This window comes from Anolis carolinensis, chromosome 2 (assembly GCF_035594765.1).
Source record: "Anolis carolinensis isolate JA03-04 chromosome 2, rAnoCar3.1.pri, whole genome shotgun sequence".
Lineage (NCBI taxonomy): Eukaryota > Metazoa > Chordata > Lepidosauria > Squamata > Dactyloidae > Anolis > Anolis carolinensis.
Genome location: NC_085842.1, coordinates 211,162,474 through 211,188,423, shown reverse-complemented (window position 1 = coordinate 211,188,423; position 25,950 = coordinate 211,162,474). Strand labels below are relative to the sequence as shown.

The window sequence follows — 25,950 nt, the reverse complement described above, 5'->3', positions numbered from 1 at the left end:
CTCCTATTTATGCAGGCCAAAATCCCATTGACTTTTTTAGCTGACACATTGCATTTTTGGTTCATGTTTAACTTGTTGTCCATGAGGACTCCAAGATCTTTTCCACAAGTACTTCTGTTGAACCAGGCATCCCCCATTTTGTATCTTTGCATTTCATTTTTTCTGCTTAAGTGGAGTACCTTGAGATGTTTTTAGTTAAAAAAAAACATTTGAAGAACATGCTGGGGGTTTCGAGGTGGGAGGTGGAGTTCTGAAAGTAGGTCCACATCCCTGAATACTTCATTTAACATTCAGACTAATATCTTGAGTGGTTTCACTACTTCATTGACAGATGGATTCCCATCTCCATTGCCTAGTCCATCCCCTATATGGAAGTTCATAGCCTAGTAGTTTTGCATGCAGAATTAAGCTACTGCTGATCATTCATTGACCCCGGGATTACTGTAGAGCTTCTTCAAATTGCTCTCCCAGTGGCTACTCCATGACTGGCAGAGAGCAGGGAGATATTGGGAAAGCATCTGGCTATGTTCCTGTAGACCAGGCCTGCACAACCTGAGGTCCTCCAGGGGTTTGGGCCTCCCAACTCCCAGAAGCCCTATCTAGCTTGTTCAGTGGCTAGGAATTCTTGGAACTCACGTCCAAAACACTCAGCAGCTCTGCTGTAGACAGATGCAAAATGATGAAATCATTTGCTGAAAGCAGCCAGGGTCCTCTAGATCAGGCCTCTTCAACCTGTGGCTATCCAGGTGTTCTGGACTTCAGCTTCTAGAATTCTTGACCACTAAACAAGCTGGTTAAGGTTCTGAGAGTCTGAGGCTCAAACACCTGTAGGGCCACAGGTTGAAAAGGCCTGCTCTAGAGCATGAACTTTTCTATGATGATCCCTTTTGGCTTGAGAAATGTTTACGCGAAGTCCACTATAACACTGCGCAACAAATATATGCAAATGTCTAAGACAGCCACTAAGTGGCATTCAGAAACCTTTTACTGTTGCCAAACCCCACCATTAAGCTGAGAAGACCCCATTTGAGATTAAGACCCACAGTTTAAGAAGCAGTGCTCTAGCAGTCCCGGCAGATGATACAAGCATCTGACTATCTGTAGGGACACAGCCAGATGCTTCTCTGATTTCACATGCTGCCCACAAGGCTGTGGAAGGGCTGCAGCAACTCTCCACTAAGTCTGGGAGTGGGGCTTTTTTCAGTGTGCAGGGAGGATCCCAACTTTAGCACTGATTCTCACCAGAGAAGACATATGCAGATACAAGGTTGACTTTTGCCTGCACAAGACACACGATGCCATCCCTGCATGGGAGTTAGTATTCGGTTTGGTTTTCAAGTTGAGACTTGTGAAGTTTTAGAATTTGCCCTTTCCTGAGTGCACAATTTGGGTCTGACCTCTGTTGTCCTTCTTCTCTTATCAGGGTGCTTTTGATCAGCATTGCATTGCTTTCTTCTTATTCCATTCATTTGCTGCTGAAATGTGCTGGGGTTGTGGGTAAGTAGTATGCTGCAGTGGGACCATTTCTAACAGTAGTGGGGTACAGAAGGTCAAGATGGTACAGTTAGCCCTCCACATTTGCTGGGACATAGGGATGCAGGACCCCTATGAAAGTTGAAAAACATTAATTTTCTTTTATCTGAGATAATGCCTCTCTAGGAATATCTAGGTCCTTCACTGCAATTTCATGGTAAGCTTCCACCAGACATTGCACTGGAGGACCTGCAAATGGCCTAGAGAAATATTTCGTTTAGGAGTCTCTAGATCAGTGGTTCTCAACCTGTGGGTCCCCAGGTGTTTTGGCCTACAATTCCCAGAAATCCCAGCCAGTTTACCAGCTGTTAGAATTTCTGGGAGTTGAAGGCCAAAACATCTGGGGACTCACAGGTTGAGACCCCTGCTCTAGATCCTCCAGTGCCAGTCTGTGGTTAGTTGTAAGTTAATCATGAGGTCACACTTGAGGATCTAGAGATTCCTAGAGAGAACATATTACAGTAGAGTCTCACTTATCCAACATAAACGGGCCGGTAGAACGTTGGATAAGCAAATATGTTGGATAATAAGGAGAGATTAAGAAAAAGCCTATTAAACATCAAAATAGGTTATGATTTTACAAATTAAGCACCAAAACATCATGTTATACAACAAATTTGACAGAAAAAGTATTTCAATATGCAGTAATGTTATGTTGTAATTACTGTATTTACAAATTTAGCACCAAAATATCATGATATATTGAAAACATTTACTACAAAAATGCGTTGGATAATCCAGAACGTTGGATAAGCGAGTGTTGGATAAGTGAGACTCTACTGTAATTAAATCAGTGAATAATCAAATCCGCAAAAGGGAAAACCTGCAAATATAGTTAGAATTGGAATCTAAGCCGTCTTAATTGCTGTGAGTTGAGAGGAAATTTTTAATAAAACTCAGTGTGGCTTGTTTTTTTATGATGTGGCTACTCAGATATTTATTGTGATCCTGTATCAATGTCAGTGAGAAGCCAAATGGGTTTTGAATAAATACCATATCCTGTCAAACTGTCATTTTATGAGTTATGGACACTTAACTTATAAAATGACAGTTTGGCAGGCCATGGTATTCATTCAAAGAGAAAGGCCACATTTTCGGAATCTACAAAACAAACCAAGACAAGTGTGATGCCCGTGCAAGTTCAAATGTCAGTTACATTTCTTGGAGGTATGTAATTCCTTCTTCAGGGGCAGTTATAAATAAACATAAAACACATTTAAAAGACTATGGAGGCTTACTTTTTAGAAAGTATAACACACTGAACATGGGTTAAATACTCTGACATAATTTCTACATTTATAAATTGCTGGAAAGTATTGTTTAGGGGTATTACGCTTTGAGGCAAGCTGACCTTTCTTGGCTCTTTCACCAAACTACAGCTCCTAAAATCCTTTGGATGATGCTATGACAACCAAGCAATCTTCTGTAAAATAAGATAAAGAATATAGTTCACACATGATGCTCAGTTTGCAGTTTTCTAGTTTTTAAATTCATGCACCATTATTGCCATAAAGTTGCATACTTTCTTGACATAACAGGTTAGATGAGGCCTCCAATGAGAGAAGATTCATTTGTGGTTACACCAATTGTGATATCAACCAGGAGTTGTGCATAATAATTAGTAATATCTTAGCCACTTTTTTTAGAAAATATCTTTAAAATCCTTACATCTCTCATCTCAATACTTTTCTCTCTCTCTCTTTCTCAATCTCTCATAAATCTAGGAATTAGAGCATATGAACAGCTGGGACTCAGGGCATTTGGCCATGGTGGCAAAGTGGTTGCTGCTGTGATAATCTCGATACACAACATAGGAGGTGAGGTCTTATTTTTATTCATAGATCACTGGCAGGTCAGTGGAGGACGGTGTGTACTTTAAGGTTAAATAAATCCCTTCAATGGTGACTTACTCTCCGCACTAAAAAAAGCTTGAACTTTAATGTTGTATATGTGTTGTGCAATAAATGTATTTGCATTAATTTGCCACTGTTGCAAACTTTGTCCTATTTCTGTTACCTGGGGATCTGATAGCTGTGAAGAAATGTTGGATAAAGAAGTCTGCAGGGTCCCAAACCTTGATTTGGGGTTTATATCATGCCAGTATCCAATAATGTACTTATGAAATGGAAATATACCTCAATCTGTTGACCTTTTTCTTCCCCGTTAGCCAATACAGTTTTTCTTTCTGTTTCACAGCAATGTCCAGTTACTTGTTTATTGTTAAATCTGAACTGCCACTTGTGATCCAAACATTCTTAGGGCTGACAAAGAACAACAGGTAAGCAAAACTGCATTCATTTTGATCCGCTGCTTCCTTATTTCTTTTCATTCTAAAGTACAGATGACTCAGCAACTATGTAAAACAATCAATACTCAATGAGGATTCTGTCAAAATTTGATATCAATCTGTCAGTGTAAGCTCTCTTTCCTAAAGGACGTCATTCTTATCTAAGCCTTGGGAGCAGTTACTAAAGCACTCAAGTATTGGATTTCTCCTACTTGTATTGTGCTCTTGCCCAACCTGGTCTAAGATGTTGCCATGTCAGCTAAAGTGGAATCATAGCACTATAACTGCATAGTGTGAAAGGGCTTCAAGTTTAGCAAGACTTCCTTAGAGCATTTCCTTAGCCACTTCATGAGGAGCCTGAGAGTTGAATTGAAATACTTGGTGGTAGCAGTATATATGAAATCAAGATGGTGTCATTCCTACGTGTTGGCTCAGTGAAAAAACCTAATAATATCTCGGTGTCACCATGAAGATAACACTCAGTCATATCAGAACCCAAACTTTTAATGAACTTCTCTTGTGGGTCGAGCTTACAGCTGTTGTGACCTGGATTGTGTGTGTGTATATACATATGTTTGCACACCACATTGAGAGAAAGAATAGATACATGTAATGTATGGGTGCATCTTTCTCTGTCTCCTGCTGGCGTTTCCTTCAAGATAGGCCTGCTACTATGAAGCTTTCGGAGTAGTTTTATGGAGAGAAGCAGCTGGTCTTTTTGGCTCCCTTCCCCTTTCTATAAATGGATCCATTTGAGGCTTGCTGCCCTGTTCACATGCCTTTCCTGACCGAGAGGAGAATTATGGGCTGAAGCTTCCATTCTCTGTGTTCAACCGTGTAATGATTTGGGAGGATTCACTCTTCCAACAAGTCTCTTAAACAAAAAAGGAGAAAGGAAGCAGTGATTACTAGAACAAGAAACAGATTGTCCCCAACCCTGGCATACTTGTGTTTTAATGTTGAACTTGGTGGGCACATTGCATGTCATGAAGTGATTGTGTATAATGTTTTCTCCTGGCCCCATTTCTCTGATCTGCTAAGATAAAATCCTAATTTCTAGAAGGGAAGTCCCCTTTGGAGTGAGAGAAAGTGGGATATAAATATAGTAAATAAATAAATAGCAGGTATAAGAAAAGGGTTCAGTTTTCTTTCCTCCTTCCACTGTAAATCACCCCTTCCTGATGATTTGTCTTTGCTGGCTAGTGCTGGGAATTGTAGTGCAGCAACACCACGAAAGCTGCATGATTCCTATGTCAACAACGTGTATCATAACTTCACTGTGACAGGGTAAGCCTAGCACTATGGAGACTTGGACTATTAGGACTGCTTGCTTTTTCAAAGTACAGTAGAGTCTCACTTATCCAACACTCACTTATCCAACATTCTGGATTATCCAACGCATTTTTGTAGTCAATGTTTTCAATATATCATGATATTTTGGTGCTAAATTCATAAATACAGTAATTACTACATAGCATTACTGTGTATTGAACTACTTTTTCTGTAAAATTTGTTGTATAACATGATGTTTTGGTGCTTAATTTGTAAAATCACAACCTAATTTGATGTTTAATAGGCCTTTCCTTAATCTCTCATTATCCAACATATTCGCTTATCCAACGTTCTGCCGGCCCATTTACGTTGGATAAGCAAGACTCTACTGTAGTTAATTCACTGTTTTAAGAGGAATTCCTCATTTAAAAAATATTAGAATTATTAACACCAGCTTTACTTGTTGCATTTACTTCATACCTTTTCATTATTATTTGTTGTAGATGGGAAGGTAAGGGGTAGGATTTACAAGAGAATGGTATAAAATTCCTGTCCAATTGTTTCTTTAATTTTTTTAAAGCTGACTTTTAAATGTAACTAGAAACCATCACTTCATAGTTGTGAAAAAAGTTATGTTATTCTTGAATTGTGTGACTTTGTTATAGCCTTGTTACTTAACACAAGACACCTAAGGGAATGTGCAGCGTTCCCAGATGTTATAAGACCGCAGCTACTGCTGGCCTTAGCCTCCATGGCAGTTTAGCAAAATTTTCGAGGACTGGATGTTTCTTATCTTGGTGTTATAGGAAACTCCAATAACTTCATACTATGAAGTTAAAGTTCTGGAGGGATTGTAGACCCTGCTCCAGAAACTGGAGTCGCTAGGCCATAGATTTCACCCCATCCCTAGAATCTGGTATTTGTGTGCTTTCTATCATAGGAAATCAGCTGTTTTTTGTTTTCTTTGGATGATAGGAAAACCTTGCCCTTGGGGATGTTAGAGGAATGTGCCGGATGTTAACCTGTTGCCCCAGACACTGGGTGGCCTTGGAGGAGGACCCCATGGGACATCAATTGGACATTTAATATACACACACATACATCTGGGTCCTCACTATGTGTGGGCCTTCCCTTATATGTTAAAAACAAAGTTTTTTTTCTAATTATTCGTACTGATTATTGTCATCTGTCCACATTTACTAGGGTTGGGGGCACATAACTCCTGCAAAAATGAAAAACTGGAAATAATATTGCTATTTTTTAACCTGGAAGAATACCTCTCCAGGAATCCCTTGGTCTTCCCACAAGACTCAAGGGTCAATGTCCACTAAATCATTCTGGAGGACCTAGATATTCCTAGAGAGGTGTTCTCTGCAGGAATTTCCAGGTTCTCCAGAATGACTGTGTGGCAGAGGTTCACCATAAAGTCACGGTGGAGCCCCAAAAGATTCTTCAAGAAAACATTTTAATCAAATCCATTAATAACACAATGTAACATGATTTTTGTTCTTGGGTTATAAATGCCATTTCCTAATTGGTTCTATCATGAAAACATGGAAAAAGTTTATTAAACTGCAAAAATGTTGTTTTTGTGGGACATCTGCAGCACATTTTGCTTTAGTTTTTCAATGAATATCTCCTAGAATCTCAACCAATTCAACATAGCTTGTGGCAGCCACAAAAACGAAATTTCTGGAGTATAACAATTGCTTTCAAAGTTAAGTACTGCATAATTACAGGAAATAATGTTTTCAAACCAGGAACAGAAAATGTTTCATATTTTGTTACATAGTGTAATCAAATCCTGAAATGTAGAGGGTCAACTATAATAGTTACATTAAGGTTATGGGAGGGTTAGAGCATCAGTGGTCAGATACAGAAAAACAAAATATGCTTTTCTTTATACATAGAAACTTGTTTGTTAAGGGTGACAAAATCTGACTCTCCCTCCAAAGGATTTCCTCTTTGGGGAAACAGTAGCCATGTCCCTCTGTCTACTCAAAGTGACTCTGATACTGTTTGTTTTCAGTGAGTGGTATATGAATGGGAACGTCCTCATCATCATTGTCAGTGTTTGTGTCATCTTGCCCCTGGCTATGATGAAACATTTGGGTAAGTGACACGAGCGCCAGCTGTGGTCTGCTTGGATAAACATACCTGGGATGATGTGTGTCTGTCCACGTCACACCTGGTGTTCTTTCTACCTGAGAGTCCAAGGCAATATTGAATTGATTTTTCCACCGTATTGATTCAGGTTAATAACATCCCTTGCTGCCCCCTGCTGGAGGAATTACTATATGAATATTCTGGTGTACATCCCAAATCAGTCCATATTGAGGCATTGGAAGTTGAGATGGGGTTTGTATGCTCATTAACAGTTTCATTATAGGGAAATTCAAACAGTGGGGGTTGACTAACATAGTGATACCAGAAAAAGAAAAACTTCACCATTTGAATTTTGACCTGTAGAACTGTTCAGGACAGTGTCAAAAAGTGCAGTAACAAACTAATTTGCCTCTTACTCCAAAGTCAGATGCTTAAAATGAAGAAGGAAGCAGGGATCCCATCTCAGCACTTCTTATCCCCAATGGGCACAAATATGGTACCTTTTCTGCCATATTGGGGGGAAACACTGGAGTCCCTTGCATCAAGTGCTGATCTAGAGTATTGATTACATTTCTGATAGATTCTGCATATAAGCTTGATTCTCTGTATAAATTGTCTGGTATCTTTTTCCTTTTTCATATAGGTTATCTTGGTTATACCAGTGGACTCTCGCTCACCTGCATGATTTTCTTTCTCATCTCGGTAAGTTGACAAGAAATTATAAGAAACTCTACTTTTTCCCAAGAGGATTGTGTCTCCTCATTATTGGGGTATTTGGAGACTTTAATCATGGTTTAGAAGGGGGAGATATGGCAAGAGGGACCTCTTTACCCACTTATCTCTACATCCACTCCTCATCTCTTTTTAAATTGTGGTTCTCACTGTTACTGCTTTGTTCTTTGCCCAAAGGTTATCTACAAAAAATTCCAGATCTCTTGCCCTCACTCTCTCAACAACACTTTGGGGAATGGCAGCGTTGTGGTTTCAGAAGACGATGCCTGTGGTGTGGAGGTCTTCACTGTCAACTCCCAGGTTTGGATCCTAGAGCATTTGGGGGAAATTCACCTATAGAAGAGTGGCCTTTGAGTGATAGAATGCTACATTTAATTACATTTTATAAACCAACATTTGTACTTTTTTTACTTGAGAAATTATATCCCATTGAAAGCTCTAGTGCAGAGGATATTGTATTCTTTGATAAGACAAGATCAAGAAATTCCAGCGGTGTCAGATGCAGATAAGCCTTTAATGCTCCAGTAAAGACAGAAAACACATGCTGCACAACACACTAGCACTGAAGACTATCTAGCCCACCAGCACAGCACAGATCATGGCAGTCCAAAAATAGGGGCTACGTGTTTATTTTTGCCATGCAATAAAAACATATCAAATCCCTACAAATGACTGCAAGAATAAAGGAGAATTTTAATTCAGCCCTGAATTAATATCCCTACTGAAAGTTTGTCAGAGCATTTGAGATCAGAATTGTTGAATGAAGCTAGGACTGAAGTTACTCATGAAACAGGCTAGGGTGCCTTTAGATCTATATCATACTTGAGCCATCATTAATAGTTTCCACACTTTACTGGTGGACAGGGTTTTTTTGAAAAGGCAAGTAGCAGTTAAATATTTTGGGAATAGATTTCACATCAAGGAGGCAGCCAAGAGCTCATACAGGTTAAGTATCCCTTATCAGGAAATCTAAAATGCTTCAGAAATCCAAAATTGTCCAATGGGTATTTGATATAGCAGGCATCCTAAAACTGTATCCTTCCAGCTGTTTGGGCCTCAAACTCCCAGAATTCCTGACCATTGAATAAGCTGGCAGAGACTTCTGGGAGTTGGAGGCCCTTTCATCTGGAGGGCTGCAGGTTGAGGATGCCTGTGATATAGGGATACTTTTACCTTCTGATGGCTCACAATATACACAAACTTGGTTTCATGCATAAATCCAAATCCAGAACACTCCCCTCAAGGCAGAAGTGAGTGATACTCAGCCTGTATTAGAAGCACTATTAGGAAAACAACCCCTACATTGTTGTTTTAAATGTTTACATCTTATTTTAGCATTTTAAAAACAGAAGATCAGGTAGAGTATAATGATGGGGTAGTCATAGTAATAATGATAAAACATATGGTGGAATTTCCAGCGTGAAGTTGGAGCAACAGAGAATGAACTTCCATTTCCTCTCCTTTTACAGACAGCATATGCTATTCCTATCTTGGCCTTTGCTTTTGTTTGCCATCCGGAGGTGCTTCCTATTTACACAGAGCTATCCAGGTGAGTAAACTGAAGTCAAGGGAGGATATTGAATGAAAGTAAAATGCTTTTAGGCCTCTCACCCTGGCCAGATATAGCATTTTAACTGTTGCCACTACATTCTACAGAGGGTGGAAATGTGTAGTTTGGTCGAAAGCACCAGAGGATCTTCCTTGCTGAGAACTCTCAATTCTCTTTTTCATACAGCAAATCCCATGATTCCATAAGAAGTAACTGGAGTAGTTAAAGTGATATTAAAGCTGTCCGAATGTGGGGCAGGGAGCATTGCAATTGGCCATATCCACCAAAGATTGAGTTTAAACAACACAGAGTAAAAGAAAACACTGAGGAAAAAGAAAAAGGGCTCACTTATGGGCAAAATGATCTATCGCATCCTGTTCATCTTTTTGACAAAGGAAATAATCATACCATAGAACCGTAGACTTAGAAGACACCACAAGGGCCATCCAGTCCAACACTCTGCCATGGGTCATCAAGGACAACTTTTTCAAATATGGGAAGAAGCCAGGGGAATGCTTCCCTTCCAGACCCTGACATCATCACCACTATTTGGGGTTTGATTCAAGTAAATGGAAGAATGCCCCTTCTCTGGTTATTCCAGAGTATTCTCGTATGCATAGTCATGTTTCAGAGGGGAAGTTCTGTGTGGCACATTTTGCTGCCTTACACTAATCCCAGAGCAGCTGTGCTTTGGGGCCAGCACCCACCAACCAGGCCAAAATCAGGGTGCTCCAGCATGGTGCTTCACAGAGGGTTCTCATTTACTAATGGAGAATGAAACTGATATATAAATAGTGCAGTTCTCTCTTGCTACTTTACTCAACCCTCATTTGTATCAAATTTGTAGCACAAAATGAGCTGTGTTCTTTTTCATCTTGATTGGAAGTATACAATTAATGTGGCATGTGACAGGCAAGAAGAAATGGCATCCTGCCCCAATTCTTTTTAAAGATTGCCAACAGGGGCTCTATCTGAAACATTTGGGGCTGACGGGTTGTAACAAGGTGTTTGGGCTCTCTGTGTTTCTCCTAGGGCGTCAAAGCACCGGATGCAAAATGTAGCAAACGTCTCTATCCTGGCAATGTTTTGCATGTACCTCCTGACTGCCATCTTTGGCTACCTCACTTTTTATGGTAAGGAACTGTTTCCCCTAAAGGGATAAAGCTTAATTGTTTTTCATTCACAGAAAAGGTGCTATGTTTTGTTAATTCCCTAAATCCCTTCCCCATTATTGTGCCCTTCTTTTATTTAAGCTTTCAAAAAAATCAAGAGCTGTTCTAACATTTCTCTAAGGAACTCAAGGCATTCCGCCTGGCTTCATTTTCACAATAATCCTGATGCAAAGGCCATCTGGTGAATTCCATGGTTCAGTGGCAATTTGACTCTGGATTTTTCAACACTCTTAGAATGGGACCCCAGTGGCGCAGTGGGGTAAACCCTTGTGCCGGCAGGACTGCTGCCCTAAAGGTCGGCAGTTTGAATCCGGGGAGCAGGGTGATCTTATCCGGGGAGCAGGGTGAGCCTATCAGCTCCAGCTTCCCATGCAGGGACATGAGAAAGTCTCCCACCCGATGGTAAAACATCTAGGTATCCCATGGGCATTGTCCTTGTAGATAGCCAATTCTCTCACACCAGAAGCGATTTGCAGTTTCTCAAATTGCTCCTGACACACAAAAAAACCCACTCTCAGAATAAACTCCCTTTTGTAGCCATGAGTCTTGATACCAGCATTGGTGATATAGATTTAATAATAATAATAATAATAATATATATATATATATATATATATATATATATATATATATATATATGAGTGATGGCATCAGGGCAGCGGACAAAACAACAAAACTACAGGCCCCCCAACCTCGAAATTTGACAACACAACCCATCATCCACTGCTCTAGGTTGATACAACAAAAAGAAAAGAAAAATAAAGTCCTAATTAGAGGGAGAGGAATAATTGTTTTTATCCAATTGCTGCCAGTTAGAAGGCTAAGCTCCGCCCACTTGGTCTCCTAGCAACCGACTCAGCCCAGGGGACAGGCAGAGTTAGGCTTTACTTAGGCCTCTTCCACAGATTATCTAATTTGCACTGGATTATATGGCAGTGTAGACTCAGCTATATAACCCATTTAGAATCTTATATTATCTGCTTTGAACTGGATTATCTTGACTCCACACTGCCATATAATCCACTTCAGTGTGCATTTTATCCAGCTGTGAAGAAGGGGCCTCATATAATCCAGTTCTAAGCAGATAATATAAGATTATAAATATACAGTAGAGTCTCACTTATCCAACATAAACAGGCCGGCACCTTTACCCTGTACCTTAACTATCACCAATTCCTCAATACTTTATTTCTCATACCACCATACTTCCCCACAGCAACGCGTGGCCGGGCACAGCTAGTAATGATAATAATAATAATAATAATAATAATAATAATAATAATAATAATACACTTTATTTATATTCTGCTCTATCTCCCTGGATAGACTCAGGCAAAGCAGATTACAAAACACATATAAGATAAATCTTCAATTTCTTTTACACAATGACATACAGTACACAGACAAAGATCTCTGGCATCCGGAGGCGATGTTCAACTTCCGGCCATGGGGAGGTGCACTTGTTCCATTTTTCCATGCCTAGGGGCCTGTTATCCATAGATATCTCAGATCTGTTGCAGGCATGTTTTGCCTATCTGCATGAGGCACGCTTGTACCTTCCCTCCAAGGTGGTACCTGTTGATCTACTCACATTGTATGTTTCCAAACTGTTTGGTTGGCAGAAGCTAGGGCTGACAGTCGGGAGCTCAGCCAAACTCGTGGCTTTGAACTGTCAACCCTCCGGTCAACAGATTTCCTGCAGCTAGTGGTTTAACCCACTGTGCTGATGTGATCTTCTGATGTGAAATTAGAAGAGAGGAAATGAGTCCTCCCCTCTGGGCCCTCCATCCCATTTTATATCTATAGTCTCCCTGATGCCCTGAGCTTAAACCTTCTGTTTTCTGACAGGGGGCGTCGAAGCAGAAATGTTGCACACTTACATCAAGGTTGACCCTGCGGACAAGCTCATACTCTGTGTCCGTTTGGCTGTGCTGTTGGCAGTGACACTCACTGTACCTGTGGTTTTGTTTCCGGTAAGAGACTCTCTTTCTGTATTTGTTGTCCACATTGTGAATCCCAATGTCCCTTCCCGTCAAGTGTGTGCGTTTGAGCCTCGGGCAAAAGCATTTTCTACAATCTGCTTCCATGGTTTAAGGTCATAGAATCATAGAATCATAGAATAGTAGAGTTGGAAGAGACCTCATGGGCCATCCAGTCCAACCCCCTGCCAAGAAGCAGGAAATCGCATTCAAAGCACCCCCGACAGATGGCCATCCAGCCTCTGTTTAAAAGCCTCCAAAGAAGAAGCCTCCACCACAGTCTGGGGGAGAGAGTTCCACTGCCGAACAGCTCTCACAGTGAGGAAGTTCTTCCTGATGTTCAGGTGGAATCTCCTTTCCTGTAGTTTGAAGCCATTGTTCCGTGTCCTAGTCTGCGGGGCAGCAGAAAACAAGATTTCTCCCTTCTCCCTATGACTTCCCCTCACATAGGTGTTAGAATGGCTGGCTTTGACAATAACTAATGCGAGTTGATTCCATGGAAGAGGTTTGGCATGATCAGAAATAATACTGAGCCTTTATATTTAATCTTACTGTAACTAATTTCAATTATACACAACTTAAAAAACCATGTTTCCTTTTATCTTGTTTGCACTCTTCCTCCATTTCTTTTCCCATGGTCTGTGCCCCCTCCCGTGTATGTTTTCTAGACTGTTGGGTCTTTGGAGATTGACTTTTCCCATTCTTTGGGAAGCTTCACGTACATCAAGAGTTGGAAATATTATCTCTCCAGAGGAATTCAGACTACAAATGCCATTGACCTTGGCCAGCATAGCCAATTGTATTGAATTAAGGATTTTATAGTTGAATTTCATTTCAAAGATCACAGTTAAAATATATTTAGCCCACAAACCCCCTTTGCTCTGGCCAAGAATATATACAGTGGCATGAGATTATGATACAATTGGTGGAGGATACAATTGCCTATCCCAGATGTGCATTCATGACACATTAACAGCTCTGTGTTTATCAAATAAGTACAGTATATCATAGAATCATAGAGTTGGAAGAGACCTCATGGGCCATCCAGTCCAACCCCCTGCTAAGAAGCAGGAAATACACAATCAAAGTACTCCTGAAAGATGGCCATCCAGCCTCTGCTTAAAAGCCTCCAAAGAAGGAGCCTCCATCACTGCCAAACAGCTCTCACATCATTGTGCGACAGTCCTGTAAAGTTGGCCAGTCTGTCCTGCAGTGTTTTGAGGCTACATGGAGAAGAAGAGACCCAGGAAATCTGAGCGATTCATGTTATAGATCTGTCTACACACATCTTTCTAGATGCAATTGAAAAGGCTGGGAAAGGGCTTGACTGTCATACAGGACTGGGTTTTGAATACTTATTCCAGCAGCTGCTTCCCGCAGTCCTCCTTGCTTAGTAACATGTCTGTCCTTAAGCAGTTGCTGGACAGTGGATGAGAAGCATCCTGCAGCATCAGAGAGTGACCATTTCCCCTTGAGCCCTGGGCGTTGCTCACACTATCGTTCCCTTCTAGATCCGCAGGGCCATCCATCAGTTGCTGTTTCACAAGAAAGACTTCAGCTGGGTCCGCCATGTCATCATTGCCTGCTGCCTACTTGTCACTGTCAACCTCCTTGTCATCTTTGTACCAAACATCAAGGACATTTTTGGAGTCATTGGTAAGCATTCTTGAGCCCTCAGTTTCACATGCTAGGGATAGTCAGCATTGGCCCTTTTGGCTTTCCTTTAACTGCCTTTTTATCTCTCATTCTTGTTAAAATGCTTTGAGACCATTTCATTTCATTTCTTTCTTACATGGTTGGGACTCAAAGCATCTCACAGAGCTAAATCTAAAAACTGGTTGTTTAAATATTCTCTGAATACATCTTGTCAAGACACCTATAGCATAGGATTGCCATGAGCCAGAGTCAGGTTGAAGTCAGGTTATTCCAAAACTGCACTGTTTGCACAAGTCTAAAATTTGTGTTACACTTGAAGATTTTCATTGTTTGCTTGGCTGTGTCTGCAAAGGTTTATTAGAGTTGTAATTCAATCATTTCTGCATGATACATATTGAAAGGATGAGAAGGTGAAAGTTTCTTATGGTGCTGGTGAACACCGACTAGCGAATTGCCTTTAGGCTCCTCTTTTTTCCCAGTTTCTTTTTCTTCTTTTTTTTATTTTACTGACTAAAATATACATACAGTAATAGAAATAATACAACAAAAATGTACATCACAGAATGAGAGAATCCTGATATTTTCTCTGGAGGTGCAGCTCCCCATCTGCTGCCCATAGCGAGAGCCCGTAAGGGGTCAATGACATATTTGTTCATTTATTCATTTTGTGATTTCAGTTCTACCTTTCACAAGGTTAATATTTAGAATTAAAATAAACACAATCATTAAGATAAAATGGAATATATTGCTGTAAGTATAAAGCATATTTAAGAAAATACTAGCAGAAAACAAAGGCTTTGGTGCCAAATAACAATAATTGTAATACTTAAGCCAGACCTCATTGAAGTGGAATTTGCACAATTCTACATTGCACTCAAATGCACGTAGACCCAGCACTCCATATTCACTGGTTCTGCATCCACACATTTAACCATTCACAACTCAAGAATATTTGGGGATGGGGTGGATTCCAGAAAGCAAATCTTATTTTGCCACTTGCTAATCACTACACTGATGTATGTAAGCTTGGCTTTGCTATATTCTACCATTTCACAGATCCCCAGGTTCTATGTGTCATTTGTTTGAGTTGTTCACTATTTTATATAAGGGTTGCCATTTTCATGTGCTGTTGAATATCATGGGGCTTGAATATCCACAGATTTTGTTATCCATGGGGGGAGGAGGTCCTTGAACCCAAACCACAGTGGATCCCAAGGGCTCACTGTAATTCATACTTATTGTCTTGTTGCTACTTCTCATGTAGTTTCTCTGCTTTAAACTCTATTACATCTCCATCTCCTCCCCCCTTTCCTCTTGGATGCTAAAAGCATGTTTATATATAGTGTAAGATGGAATGTTTGAGAAAATAAAGTATTTGTTTCTCAGCTAAAACAGCTGAGTGGGAAAACATGGCAGGGCACTGAGAAGAAAAGGGGTGGCTAGAAAGGGATGGAGCACTATCTTCCCTTCTACCTCTTTCCTATTCGCTCTCAGAATCCATAAGCTCACCCTTCCATATCTCCTGTTAAACACAGCAGGACAACAGATTTAAAGAAGTTACCTTTCCCCATTGAAGGGGGAAACAATTGAGTCAACCCAATATAGTGTCCAGAATAAATATTTGCAAACTGGATAGTTGTGTATCAGCTGGCCAAAGATTCCTAGCTCTGGTTGTGATATTTGAGGGTTTACTCAATGCATTTCAGCCAAGTCTAAGCCAGGATAGGACCAAGCGAATAGGATCTGTATTCAGCCACATTCACAGTTCAGAGTTTATTGCTGCAGCCTTGGAGTTTTTCCTGATTCCTCATCTCCCAATATAGAAAACTGGGTTATGGAGTTGGCAGCCATAGCCCCTGGAGAGTATGCAATACTTAAAAATAGATCCATGGTCAAGAAATGGGTCTTATTTCATTTGTCATGGCCAGCTGCCATAAAAAAAACTTGCTGGAAAATTATAAGGCTAATAGAAACATAGAATCATAGAATAGTAGAGTTGGAAGAGACCTCATGGGCCATCCAGTCCAACCCCCTGCCAAGAAGCAGGAAATCGCCTTCAAAGCACCCCCGACAGATGGCCATCCAGCCTCTGTTTAAAAGCCTCCAAAGAAGGAGCTTCCACCACATGCTAATTATCTTGGTAAAACATTTCAAAAGACATTGATAGCTTGCATAACTACAAAAGAAAGATTGAGAAAAAAAGCCAGTTTAGACCATTGGGTCCTCAAGTTCAGTATTATTTGTGGGTTCCTGTGTCTTTAGATTTTTCTCAGTTCTACATGACAGTGACAGAAATTGAACCTGGAACCCCTTGTATCTAGACATAGGATCTACAACTATATTTTTCCCAAAGACATAATCTCACGTAGACGTTATATATTCCTACTGCTTGAGTAATATGTTACATATTCCTACTGCTTGAGTAATACTTCAATATCTGGGTCTTCCTTCGATTTTATAAACAATATTTCAAGGCTATCGTTATGTGCTTTCATTTCGTTTCCAACATAGAGTGACCACAAGGCAAACATATCTTGGGGTTTTCTTGGCACAATTCAGAGAGAGTTTGTCTTTGCCTTTCTCTGAGGCTGAGAGAGAGTGACTTGCCAAGGTCACTCAGTGGGTTTCCCTGGCAGAAGGGGGGATTCAAACACTCTCTGTAGTTGTAGCCAACACTCAAATCACTTCACTGTGCTGGCTCATTTCAAAGCTGTTACCATACATATACTTGGGGTGTTTAAAGAGGATATTTAGACTCACTCCATTATATCCAAATCCCCTTCCATCTGTTTTTGTAGCAGGGAAACTACAGAGAATTATAGAAATGAAAAGCAACAACTTTTTAAAAAGGAATTTAAAAAGCCTGCATGAGGAGAAGAGAAGCAGGGGGAGACTGAGCGACAGCCATAAGAAAGCCAGTTGTAGAGCATTTCTCTTTCCCCTTTTGTTTTCTAGCAAGCTGTTCCTGGTTTTGCAGTCTTCTTTTCCTAGCTGTCACTAGTCAGAGGCCAGGACACGTGTTGCATATTCAGACTCCTTATTATCTCTCTTTCTCCACTTGCAGGTGCAACATCAGCCCCCAGCCTCATCTTCATCCTTCCCAGCATCTTCTACATCCGCATTGTCCCTAATGAGAAGGAGCCATTGCTGTCCAGGTCCAAAATACAGGTACTAGATAGTATGAGATGGGTGAGAATAGGACACCATTGTGTATGCATAGGGGGAGATACTTTAAATGGGAAAGTGATGCAGTGATAACCCAAAAGCAACCAGGGACTCAGTTTGGCATGGAATGCAATAAGATGACAGACCAAGCCAAAGTGGAGCTGGTCAGCATTTTAAAGCTTTGTCAAAATGGCTAGAAATCTATGAACAGAACAAAGTCATTTACCTCTTGTTTGGTTGACTGTACTTGTGAGGCTTCTATGAACTTGAGGAATTGTAGCAAAGTGAGTGGAGAATGGGAGTGTCTGCACAAAAATAGAATATAGTGAATGGTTGCAGGAGTTGGTTTGACAGGAACACATGAGGAATTAATAAAGAGGGATATTCAACCTATATGGATTGAGATTCTCAGTCTCCTTCCCCATCTGCTCTTTCATTCCACGTAGAAACAGGCAGAGCTGTTGAGATGAGGTTGTATGTTGTGTATGTAATTTCTTCTTCTTTTTTCTTCCACAGGCTGCCTGTTTTGCTGCCCTAGGCTTCATTTTCATGGTGATGAGTCTCAGCTTTATCATTGTGGACTGGGTTACGACAGGAAAGAGCAGTGGGGTGGGGCACTAACACCCTCCTTCCCTCCCCCAAGAGACACAGTGCTTGTGACCAGGGCGGGCCATTCAGTGCCAGAGAAACAGCGTCAACTGCCTCCAGTTCTACCTTTGCTCCTCCTGGAGAGGTCTCCGTCCCTGCCTGTCCTTCTGGGAAGACAGTGGAAGGCCCCCTTTGCTGCCACCGCTGCAGGAGCACCCCAGAGTAGCCAGGAAAGGCAAGAAGTCCTCCTTCTTGGTCACTCTGGCCTTCTGGGGCTGCAAATCCAGTTACCTAAAAGAGGCCATGGATAAACTCTCCTCTGTTGTCGGTTTTTGGTGCTACGAGAACACAACTGACCACTGTGCGCTTTTGGATCCGGGGGTGGGAGCAGTGCAGTGCTCACTCCTAGCCATTTTTACCTCCTTGGCAGTATGATACCTGTTGCCACCTGCTGTGGGTCACAGCAAAAAACTGTGTGGGGTTTGTTGAGAGGGAGGGGGATGGGTTGATTCAAAGTAACACTACTATTGCTCAACTGAAATGGGGACACCCCTCTCCACAAATTAAGGAATCCCTAGTCAGTCTTCCCTTTAGTCTCCTTTTCCTATGCTCTTTCAGTGACATAGATTTATGTCCTGTCTCCCTTGCTTTGTAGGTAAGCTGAGTAACAGCCCCTGCCCTTTTATTACTTATAAGCAACGTCCTAGCCTTCATTCACCTGCCTTCTCCCTTGTCTGCTATCCATTAGATCAGTGATACCATCTGTTCCTGGGGGTGTAGCTCCAATGTTAGGGCAGCAAAGCCAATGATAATGTGATTTTCCTGCTTCTTGGCAGGGGGTTGGAATGGATGGCCCTTGAGGTCTCTTCCAACTCTATGGTTCTATGATATGCCCTCAACTTGACAATCTAATTTATTTTTTTAACTCATATTTAATTTGGACTTGGCTACCAGACCAAAGAATTATAATATTACCATCCTAGTGCCTCCAGCCGTTCGTGTCAGGATTTCAGGTTTCTCCAAATAGAGTTGAGGTCTAAGGTGTTAAAACAAAGGATGTGGCAAAGCCTGGACTCCTGGGTCATTTCCCCAGCTTTGTGGGTGAGGTGTGTGGAATAAGTCTCACAAGTTACAGCAAAAAGTTTTGGCAACAAGCTTGTGAGAAAGAAGTACAGAAATCCCATTGCTTGTTCAGAGGGAATCCTTCTTTTGTCCCTGTGAAATTTATGAGGTCACCATAAGTCTACAGGCAACTTGAAGGCACATACATAAACATCAAACATCGATCCCAGAGAGCTTTTCCTGTCTTCCTAAATGGAAGAAATTTTCATGAAACAAAGAGAAAGCAAAACAAAAGAGCATTCTCCATATTTGTGAAGTGCCAACCCACTGTTCTCCCATCTGCTTTAAGTGATGTGGTTTAGGGCATGCCATGCTTTGATAGTGCAGTCTTTCACCATGCATCTATGTTATTGTTTTGTTGTTGTGTGCCTTCAAGTCATTTCCAACTTATGAAGACCCCAAGGTGAACCTATCATGGGGACTCTTGAGGCTAAGAGAGTGCGAGTTGCCCAGAGTCACCCAGTGGGGTCTCATGGCTGAGCGAGGCTTCTGTACTTCTGTACATCTTCCCTATTTCCTTTTTATCTGTGACATTTTAATTCTGCTTTTTGTTCAGTGTTTTTTTCGTTCAGTTTTTTTGCCTCTGTATGTTTCATTACTTAAAATATTTGCACAATAGCACTTAAATTTCAAAAATACTTGCTTTAAGAAAGAAGTTTTTGCCTTCATGTCCTTCTCTGCCTTCTGTTTTTTAATATTGGTGTAAGTGGTGCACTTGTACTGGAATTTTTAAAGCGCTTTGGTATGAACTTTGAAATAATTATTAAAATAAATTTTGTTTAAAAAAAGAATGATTAAAAGATCCAGATGAATTGTCACATGGCCTTGTAAGGTCTATTTAGAAGATAGGTTTGATGCATATAGACAAAGTCTGTGTTTAGCTTATTTGTATACTGCTTTTCCACGGTGGACTGTGTCCAAAGCAGCTTCCAGTAAACAATATCAAAATACAACATTTAAATTTTAAATGAAATTGATATATTCAAATAAGGCAAAAGCAACAATCAGATAAAGGCAGAGTAAACCCAATATTACAATTAATTAAGTGCTTATCCAAATCAGAAGACACCAAAAAAGATAATAAAAATATCATTGAAGAGGTTTTGAAGGAAAGAAAGCCCTTCCATTTTTGATAAAGCTTGCAGCAGAAAATGGGGTAATGTTTTGAGCATGTAATTTGAAAACATCTGATGGTTGTGAAAGGTATGGTATGAATTTTCTGCACTGCTTATCTCCACAACATTGTGCTTAAAGAACTTGGACAACATGTCTCTTAGGCCATGCAGGCTAAGAAATTCTGGGACATATTGTCCAAACAACAACAAAATATGTTTCCAGTTTTGTGCAGCAGAATTTTAAGGTGTTGTCTGCTATAGCCCTGGAGTCTTTTTACTTGTTAGGTCAGGGTTAGCCCTGTGGTATGGCTTTCCTCAGGCAGTTTCATGGCAAGAAATACCCAGTTAAAATCTTTATTTCCTGCCATTGTGAATGGAAGGGAGGTACCATTTGGATTTTCTACCTTAAGTACTAAAATGGCTTGGACTGCTTTAATACACTGGGGGATCAAGTCAAGTAGAGGCATTGGCACTGAGTCCCATCTTCAAGAGGCTTCCTTTACAAATCTGATCAGGATCTGTGCTAGGGTGACTTTCTAGATTTGCAACCTAACCCACTCCGGTGCCTATTGGTTTCTCTTTTCCCTTTGGCACTTTAGTTCTTTAGTTTTGTTCTCTCAACCCTTTATACAGATGTCCCAAACTCTTCCTGGCTTCCATATAGATTCCTGTAATATCACCAGTACTATTACATCAACACATCACCTAGTTTTCTCCAGCTATTAAACATTCTTTGGCACTGTTGCAATATGGGTAGGTGTGTTTTGTTAACTGCTGGTGGGTGTCCATTTTAAGTTACTGGAATTGGAAATATCCTTTGTTAAGTGCTGGAAATTCATTGCTATCATTATGGTATGGCCAGTACAGTGGTCACCCAATCTCTCCTGAAGCAAAGTCTGAGACAGTCTGCTCCACTATCAAAAAGGTCATACCTTCTGGAAATCCTTCCTGTTGTTTAGTCAGTTTCCCGTAGTAAATTGAACCAGTTAATTTGGCTTTTACCTTCTGGGGGAAAATAAAACCAAATTTATAGTCCCAACAGATCTGGATGGTATGCATTACACAGTGGTTCTCAACCTGGGGTCCCCAGATGTTTTTGGCCTACAACTCTCAGAAATCCCAGCCACTTTACCAGCCATTAAGATTTCTGGGAGTTGAAGGCCAAAAACATCTGGGTACCCCAGGTTAAGAACCACTGCATTACAGAATGAAAAAAGCTGTGTTGATCATGTCATTTTAGTCATTACTTAGCAGCACAGCACACATTGCTTTTACTTGAAATGTGTCATGGTATACCTGTTTCTTGTTTGGGCCAAATTACCTGATCTGCTAGTACAAGGTGGACAGTGTGCACCTTCAAGGTGATGAACCAGAGGTTCTTTCAATCCTGACTGGGATTGTCAATGCTGAGGGATTTCATGGCTTGTGGGTCAACAATATCCAAAGGACGCACATTGCCCACCCAAGGACTAGCAGTTTTGCTAAGTATATATATGCTGAGGTTTGAAATTGCAAAAATGTGAAGTACATTGGAACTTACATTGCATACATTGCATTTTGAATTTCTGCAGCGGTTGCATCCTTCCCTAAAGCTGTCAGTAATCTGAATTAGAGATGAAAATCCTTGCTCACACCATATAGTCCACCTTTTTACATTGGGACATATGTCCTATTGTACTGCTTGATATAACCCATACCTCTGCTATTTGCATTATATATGGAGGTGCAGGACAACGTGGCTAACATTTCTGGATGCCAGTGATAGCCATATTGCATTGCATTTCCTAACATACAATGACCGTTGATGTTGATCTTGGGCTCACTGTAACAGTTTTTTAATCTTCCAGCTGACCAGAGGGTGGCCAAATGCAAGAGAGGATAGGACACCATTCTGTATCATTAATAGTTGTGCACGAAACATTATTTTGCCTTGTGTCATTTATAGGACACATTAGGTGGGAGCATTGCAAGCTAAACCTCATAAACTCTTTGCCCCTTTTACACAACTATTTAATAAGAAAAGGAGCGCTCCCAGTTCTCTTGAGTTGTTTGACATTTTGAGCCTTAGAGAGAACATTGCAGTTGGGTAGTAATGACAATCCAACTCTTTCTGTAACTAGGACTGTATAACTGGTGGCACTGGAGACTCTTGGTAGGACCTCTGGTCATGAGCCTTGACAACGACAAACAAGGCAGTGCTTCCACTTGCACATGCTGAGAAAATAACTTTGGACAATCATTTGTTTTGTTTCTTATTTCACTGACTAAAACTTCATCCATTGTAGTAACCTATCATGATGATGAGAAAGACAAATTGATGAGCAAGTTAAATTGTTACATTGCAAGTACTTTTCTAGTATTCTGATATTCTATAAAGGAATGGCAAATCCTCCTGACTGATAAGATAAGGGGACAAAATTTCAGCATGTCCTGTCAAAAAGGCTCTTCAAATTTGGAAACCGTTACCTTTTATAACAATATTTTGCTTTTGTTTTTGAAATGCTGGGAAAGAGAATTTGGAAAGGAATTTGTTTGGTTAGTCATTACAGTGGCTAAAAAGTAACCTATTACAATCACTCATAATTCTGTGATTCTATAATGATGATGGAAAGTTACATTTCTTGTTGCTTTTCTCATTACTTTTCCAGTATTTTTCATTACTTTATAAGGGGAAGATGGCAAAATTATCCTCACCAATAAGAATGAAGCATAACACTTCAAACCGTCCTGTCATAATGCCTCTTGAAATGCATTAACTTGAAAATAATTAGAAACTGTAATTTTTACAACAATATTTTGCTTTTAGTGTTAAAATGCAACTTTGGTATATTCTGGATACATTAAGACAACTAATTATATTTAACAACCTTGCTTAATTTGTTACTTTCAGCTTTTGTGACAAATGTCTGGGAAGGGTTCTGTCTGTGAGCCTGACCCATCCAGTTTACATTTCTCTTCATTTTCATAGCAAACTGTTTGTGTCTCAATACAATTCATTGTATTTGGATGACTGCAAGTTGCCATTTCCCTTTTTCATTCTATCTCTGGAAACCTCAGGATTTCTTCCCGTATAGACCTAACAGCTCTTGATTCTGGTTGGGGTCAGGGCAGGATTCGGGTTTAAGGGAGGAGGGAATCACAGATTCAAAATGTGAACATGGATGCAAGGACACAGTATTTGTATAATTTTGGAATGCAATAAAAACTGCTGACTTTCAGGAGAAAGATTCATGCCATTATTAATGTCATTTATTTGTTTTTAATGCTTATAATACTGTACCAACATTCATATGTATAGGAAAACAATGTGATGCTGCTACAGTTGTTTTAATGACAGTTACATATGTGGCTATATGCTCAATTGTATGTAAATACTAGTGTATATACCTGACGTTGCCTGAGTCATTGGGATCTCTGCCTACCTGCTTTCTCCCTTCTCCGTCTCTGATAAGGCCTTCTTTACAATGTCTTCATGGCCCACCAGGAACAGTGGGCAGGCTTCCATTGTGGCTCTTTCCTTCCTTCCCCCCTTCCCCTCATACACGTCACCATTCTTTCCCAGTGACATCACAGATGACCACCTCACCTAGCAACAGCCAATCCAGTGAAATCACAGAGGGCCATTTTACCTAGCAACAGCCTTTGTTTTACAAACAGACAAACATACATACATACATACTTTTACATGTGTGTGCACGTGAATATATATAAAGGTTTCCCCTTGACATTAAATCTAGTCATGTCTAACTGGGTGGTGGTGCTCATCTCCATTTCTAAGCTGAAGAGCCGGCGTTGTCCATATACACCTAAGTCATGTGGCCAGCATGACTGCATGGAGCACCGTTACTTTCCCGCCAAAGCAGTACCTATTGATCTACTCATATTTGCATATTTTCGAATTGCTACATTGGCAGATGCTGGAGCTAACAATGGGAGCTCACCCACCCTGCAAATTTGAACTTTCAACCTTCTTGTCAGCTAGTTCTGAAACTTAATCCGCTGTGCCACCATGGCACGTGTGTATAAGTGTTTTCTGCAACGTTTATCAGAAAAGCAGAATATGGAGGGAAAACTTCCTTGCGCTTGTCTTTTATCCTGGCCAATGAACACATTTAGGCCTCATTGGCTCTGTGTCTGTGTGAGAGAAAGTTCTGTCTGTGAAAGAGAGTAAGAGTGTTCTTCCCAATTTTTCTTTCCTAAGCCTGTAGCCAGCAATGTTGAGTTGGGGGTGACCCAAGTATAATCAAGGTAACCAAATGAAAAGTTAGTGAGATGCAGTATTAGCAAATAACTGCATTCCTAAATAAGCTCAGCATCCTCCTGCAGCTATTAAATATGTACCTGGGCTGAACATATGAGCAGTCTAATGAGGCCAAGTGCCAGTTCATTTCTAATTTAGGAAAGGAGCCCAAAAGTATGTCTCCTGGTTTTCTATCCCAGTCTCATAGCCACTGACTGTTTTACAACTTCCCACCTAATTAAACCTATTTTTGTGTTTGGGACACTTTCCTGTCCAAATTCCTATTAAACCTCCAGAGTGAAAACGGCATAGTTTCAAGGCTCCTGCTTTTTTCTTAGGATTTTTGTGTTGCTTTTGTCATATTTTCTATGAATGGGCTTTGGGCAAATGCATTTTTTAAAATAAAAATCCATTGTGCCTTTCTTTTTCAGCCCCCTTTTTCAAAGATGGGAGGTGGCTCATCATAAAAACATTAAGAAGTAAGTGGACAGACAATAAGTCTGCCAAGAAGTGCATCCTAATTGAAAGCAGCCAGTCAATAATAATTATTTTTAGGCAGTGGCAGGACCAGATCCAAAAGCAGGGGAAATTATTTTTTTCCTGGATCCATAACACCAAGGAAGAGTAACATATGTGTACCTCAGTGCTAGTCCACATCTGATGCTCACCTCACTCTTGTTTCTGCCCCGACATTCATTCAAGATAACTTTGCAAAACAAGGAGAATAGGATATGAAATCTGATCCTCAAAGCAACATTTGTGGCACTGAGCTGCTCGGTTTTATTTCTGTATTTCACTATATTGAAGAGGATATGTGTTGAAAGGCTGTGCTCAAAACTTTAGTGCTAGAAAAGCGGAGTTTTGGTGTTCCAGGTAACTCCCACAAGGTCTTTGTGGTTGGACGTTCCCTTAACATTTGCTGTCCGTCATGCAGCTAACACACTGCCATTCCATGGTTACCATTACCATTAGATGCAGTGGTAATCCTTTCTGTTGCATCTAATGAAGCAAACTTGAGTCCACAAAAGCTGACTCTAGTTTTTTCTTAAAGATACAAAAGGATACTTGGGAACTTTTGTATTTCCCTGCCAAGTTCAAGGTGGGTAGTGCTGAGTTCAGAATTAACCCTGCTCTTAAAATATGTTTTTGGGAACTGAACAACAGTCATACCCATTTTTGCACTGTAAAAAATCTGAGGTACATTTTTTTTACACAGGAGTAAACTCAGAGCTGATTATGATAGTTTCTCAATGCAGAATCATTTGTTTTAGGTGCCTTTTTCATCCTGACCCACTCTTGGCCTGTTGATCACTCAGCCATGCTCAGGAAAGATTTTTGTTGCCAGGACTCTCATGAAGCAAGATGGGGAACCCTACTCCATCTGCCTCTTTCTTTCTCTCTTGTCTCTGTGGCCTGGTGGTTTCCGAACTTCCT

General features: G+C 40.5%; 1 protein-coding gene across 5 annotated transcripts in view; it reads left to right on the top strand.

Annotated features, from left to right (window-relative positions):
• Positions 1-23,503, top strand: part of slc38a5 (solute carrier family 38 member 5) — a 54,133-nt gene extending 30,630 nt beyond the window's left edge. For all 5 annotated transcript variants that reach the window (XM_062971649.1, XM_062971652.1, XM_062971650.1 and 2 more), the window contains 12 exons: positions 1,424-1,497; positions 3,258-3,350; positions 3,730-3,811; positions 7,122-7,204; positions 7,842-7,900; positions 8,108-8,230; positions 9,400-9,479; positions 10,512-10,612; positions 12,500-12,624; positions 14,142-14,286; positions 17,351-17,454; positions 17,968-23,503. In XM_062971649.1, coding sequence (XP_062827719.1) covers positions 1,424-1,497; positions 3,258-3,350; positions 3,730-3,811; positions 7,122-7,204; positions 7,842-7,900; positions 8,108-8,230; positions 9,400-9,479; positions 10,512-10,612; positions 12,500-12,624; positions 14,142-14,286; positions 17,351-17,454; positions 17,968-18,072 — 1,174 coding nt within the window. In that variant the 3' untranslated portion in view covers positions 18,073-23,503. The remainder of the gene's footprint in view (positions 1-1,423; positions 1,498-3,257; positions 3,351-3,729; positions 3,812-7,121; positions 7,205-7,841; positions 7,901-8,107; positions 8,231-9,399; positions 9,480-10,511; positions 10,613-12,499; positions 12,625-14,141; positions 14,287-17,350; positions 17,455-17,967) is intronic.
• Positions 23,504-25,950: the final 2,447 nt, after the last annotated feature.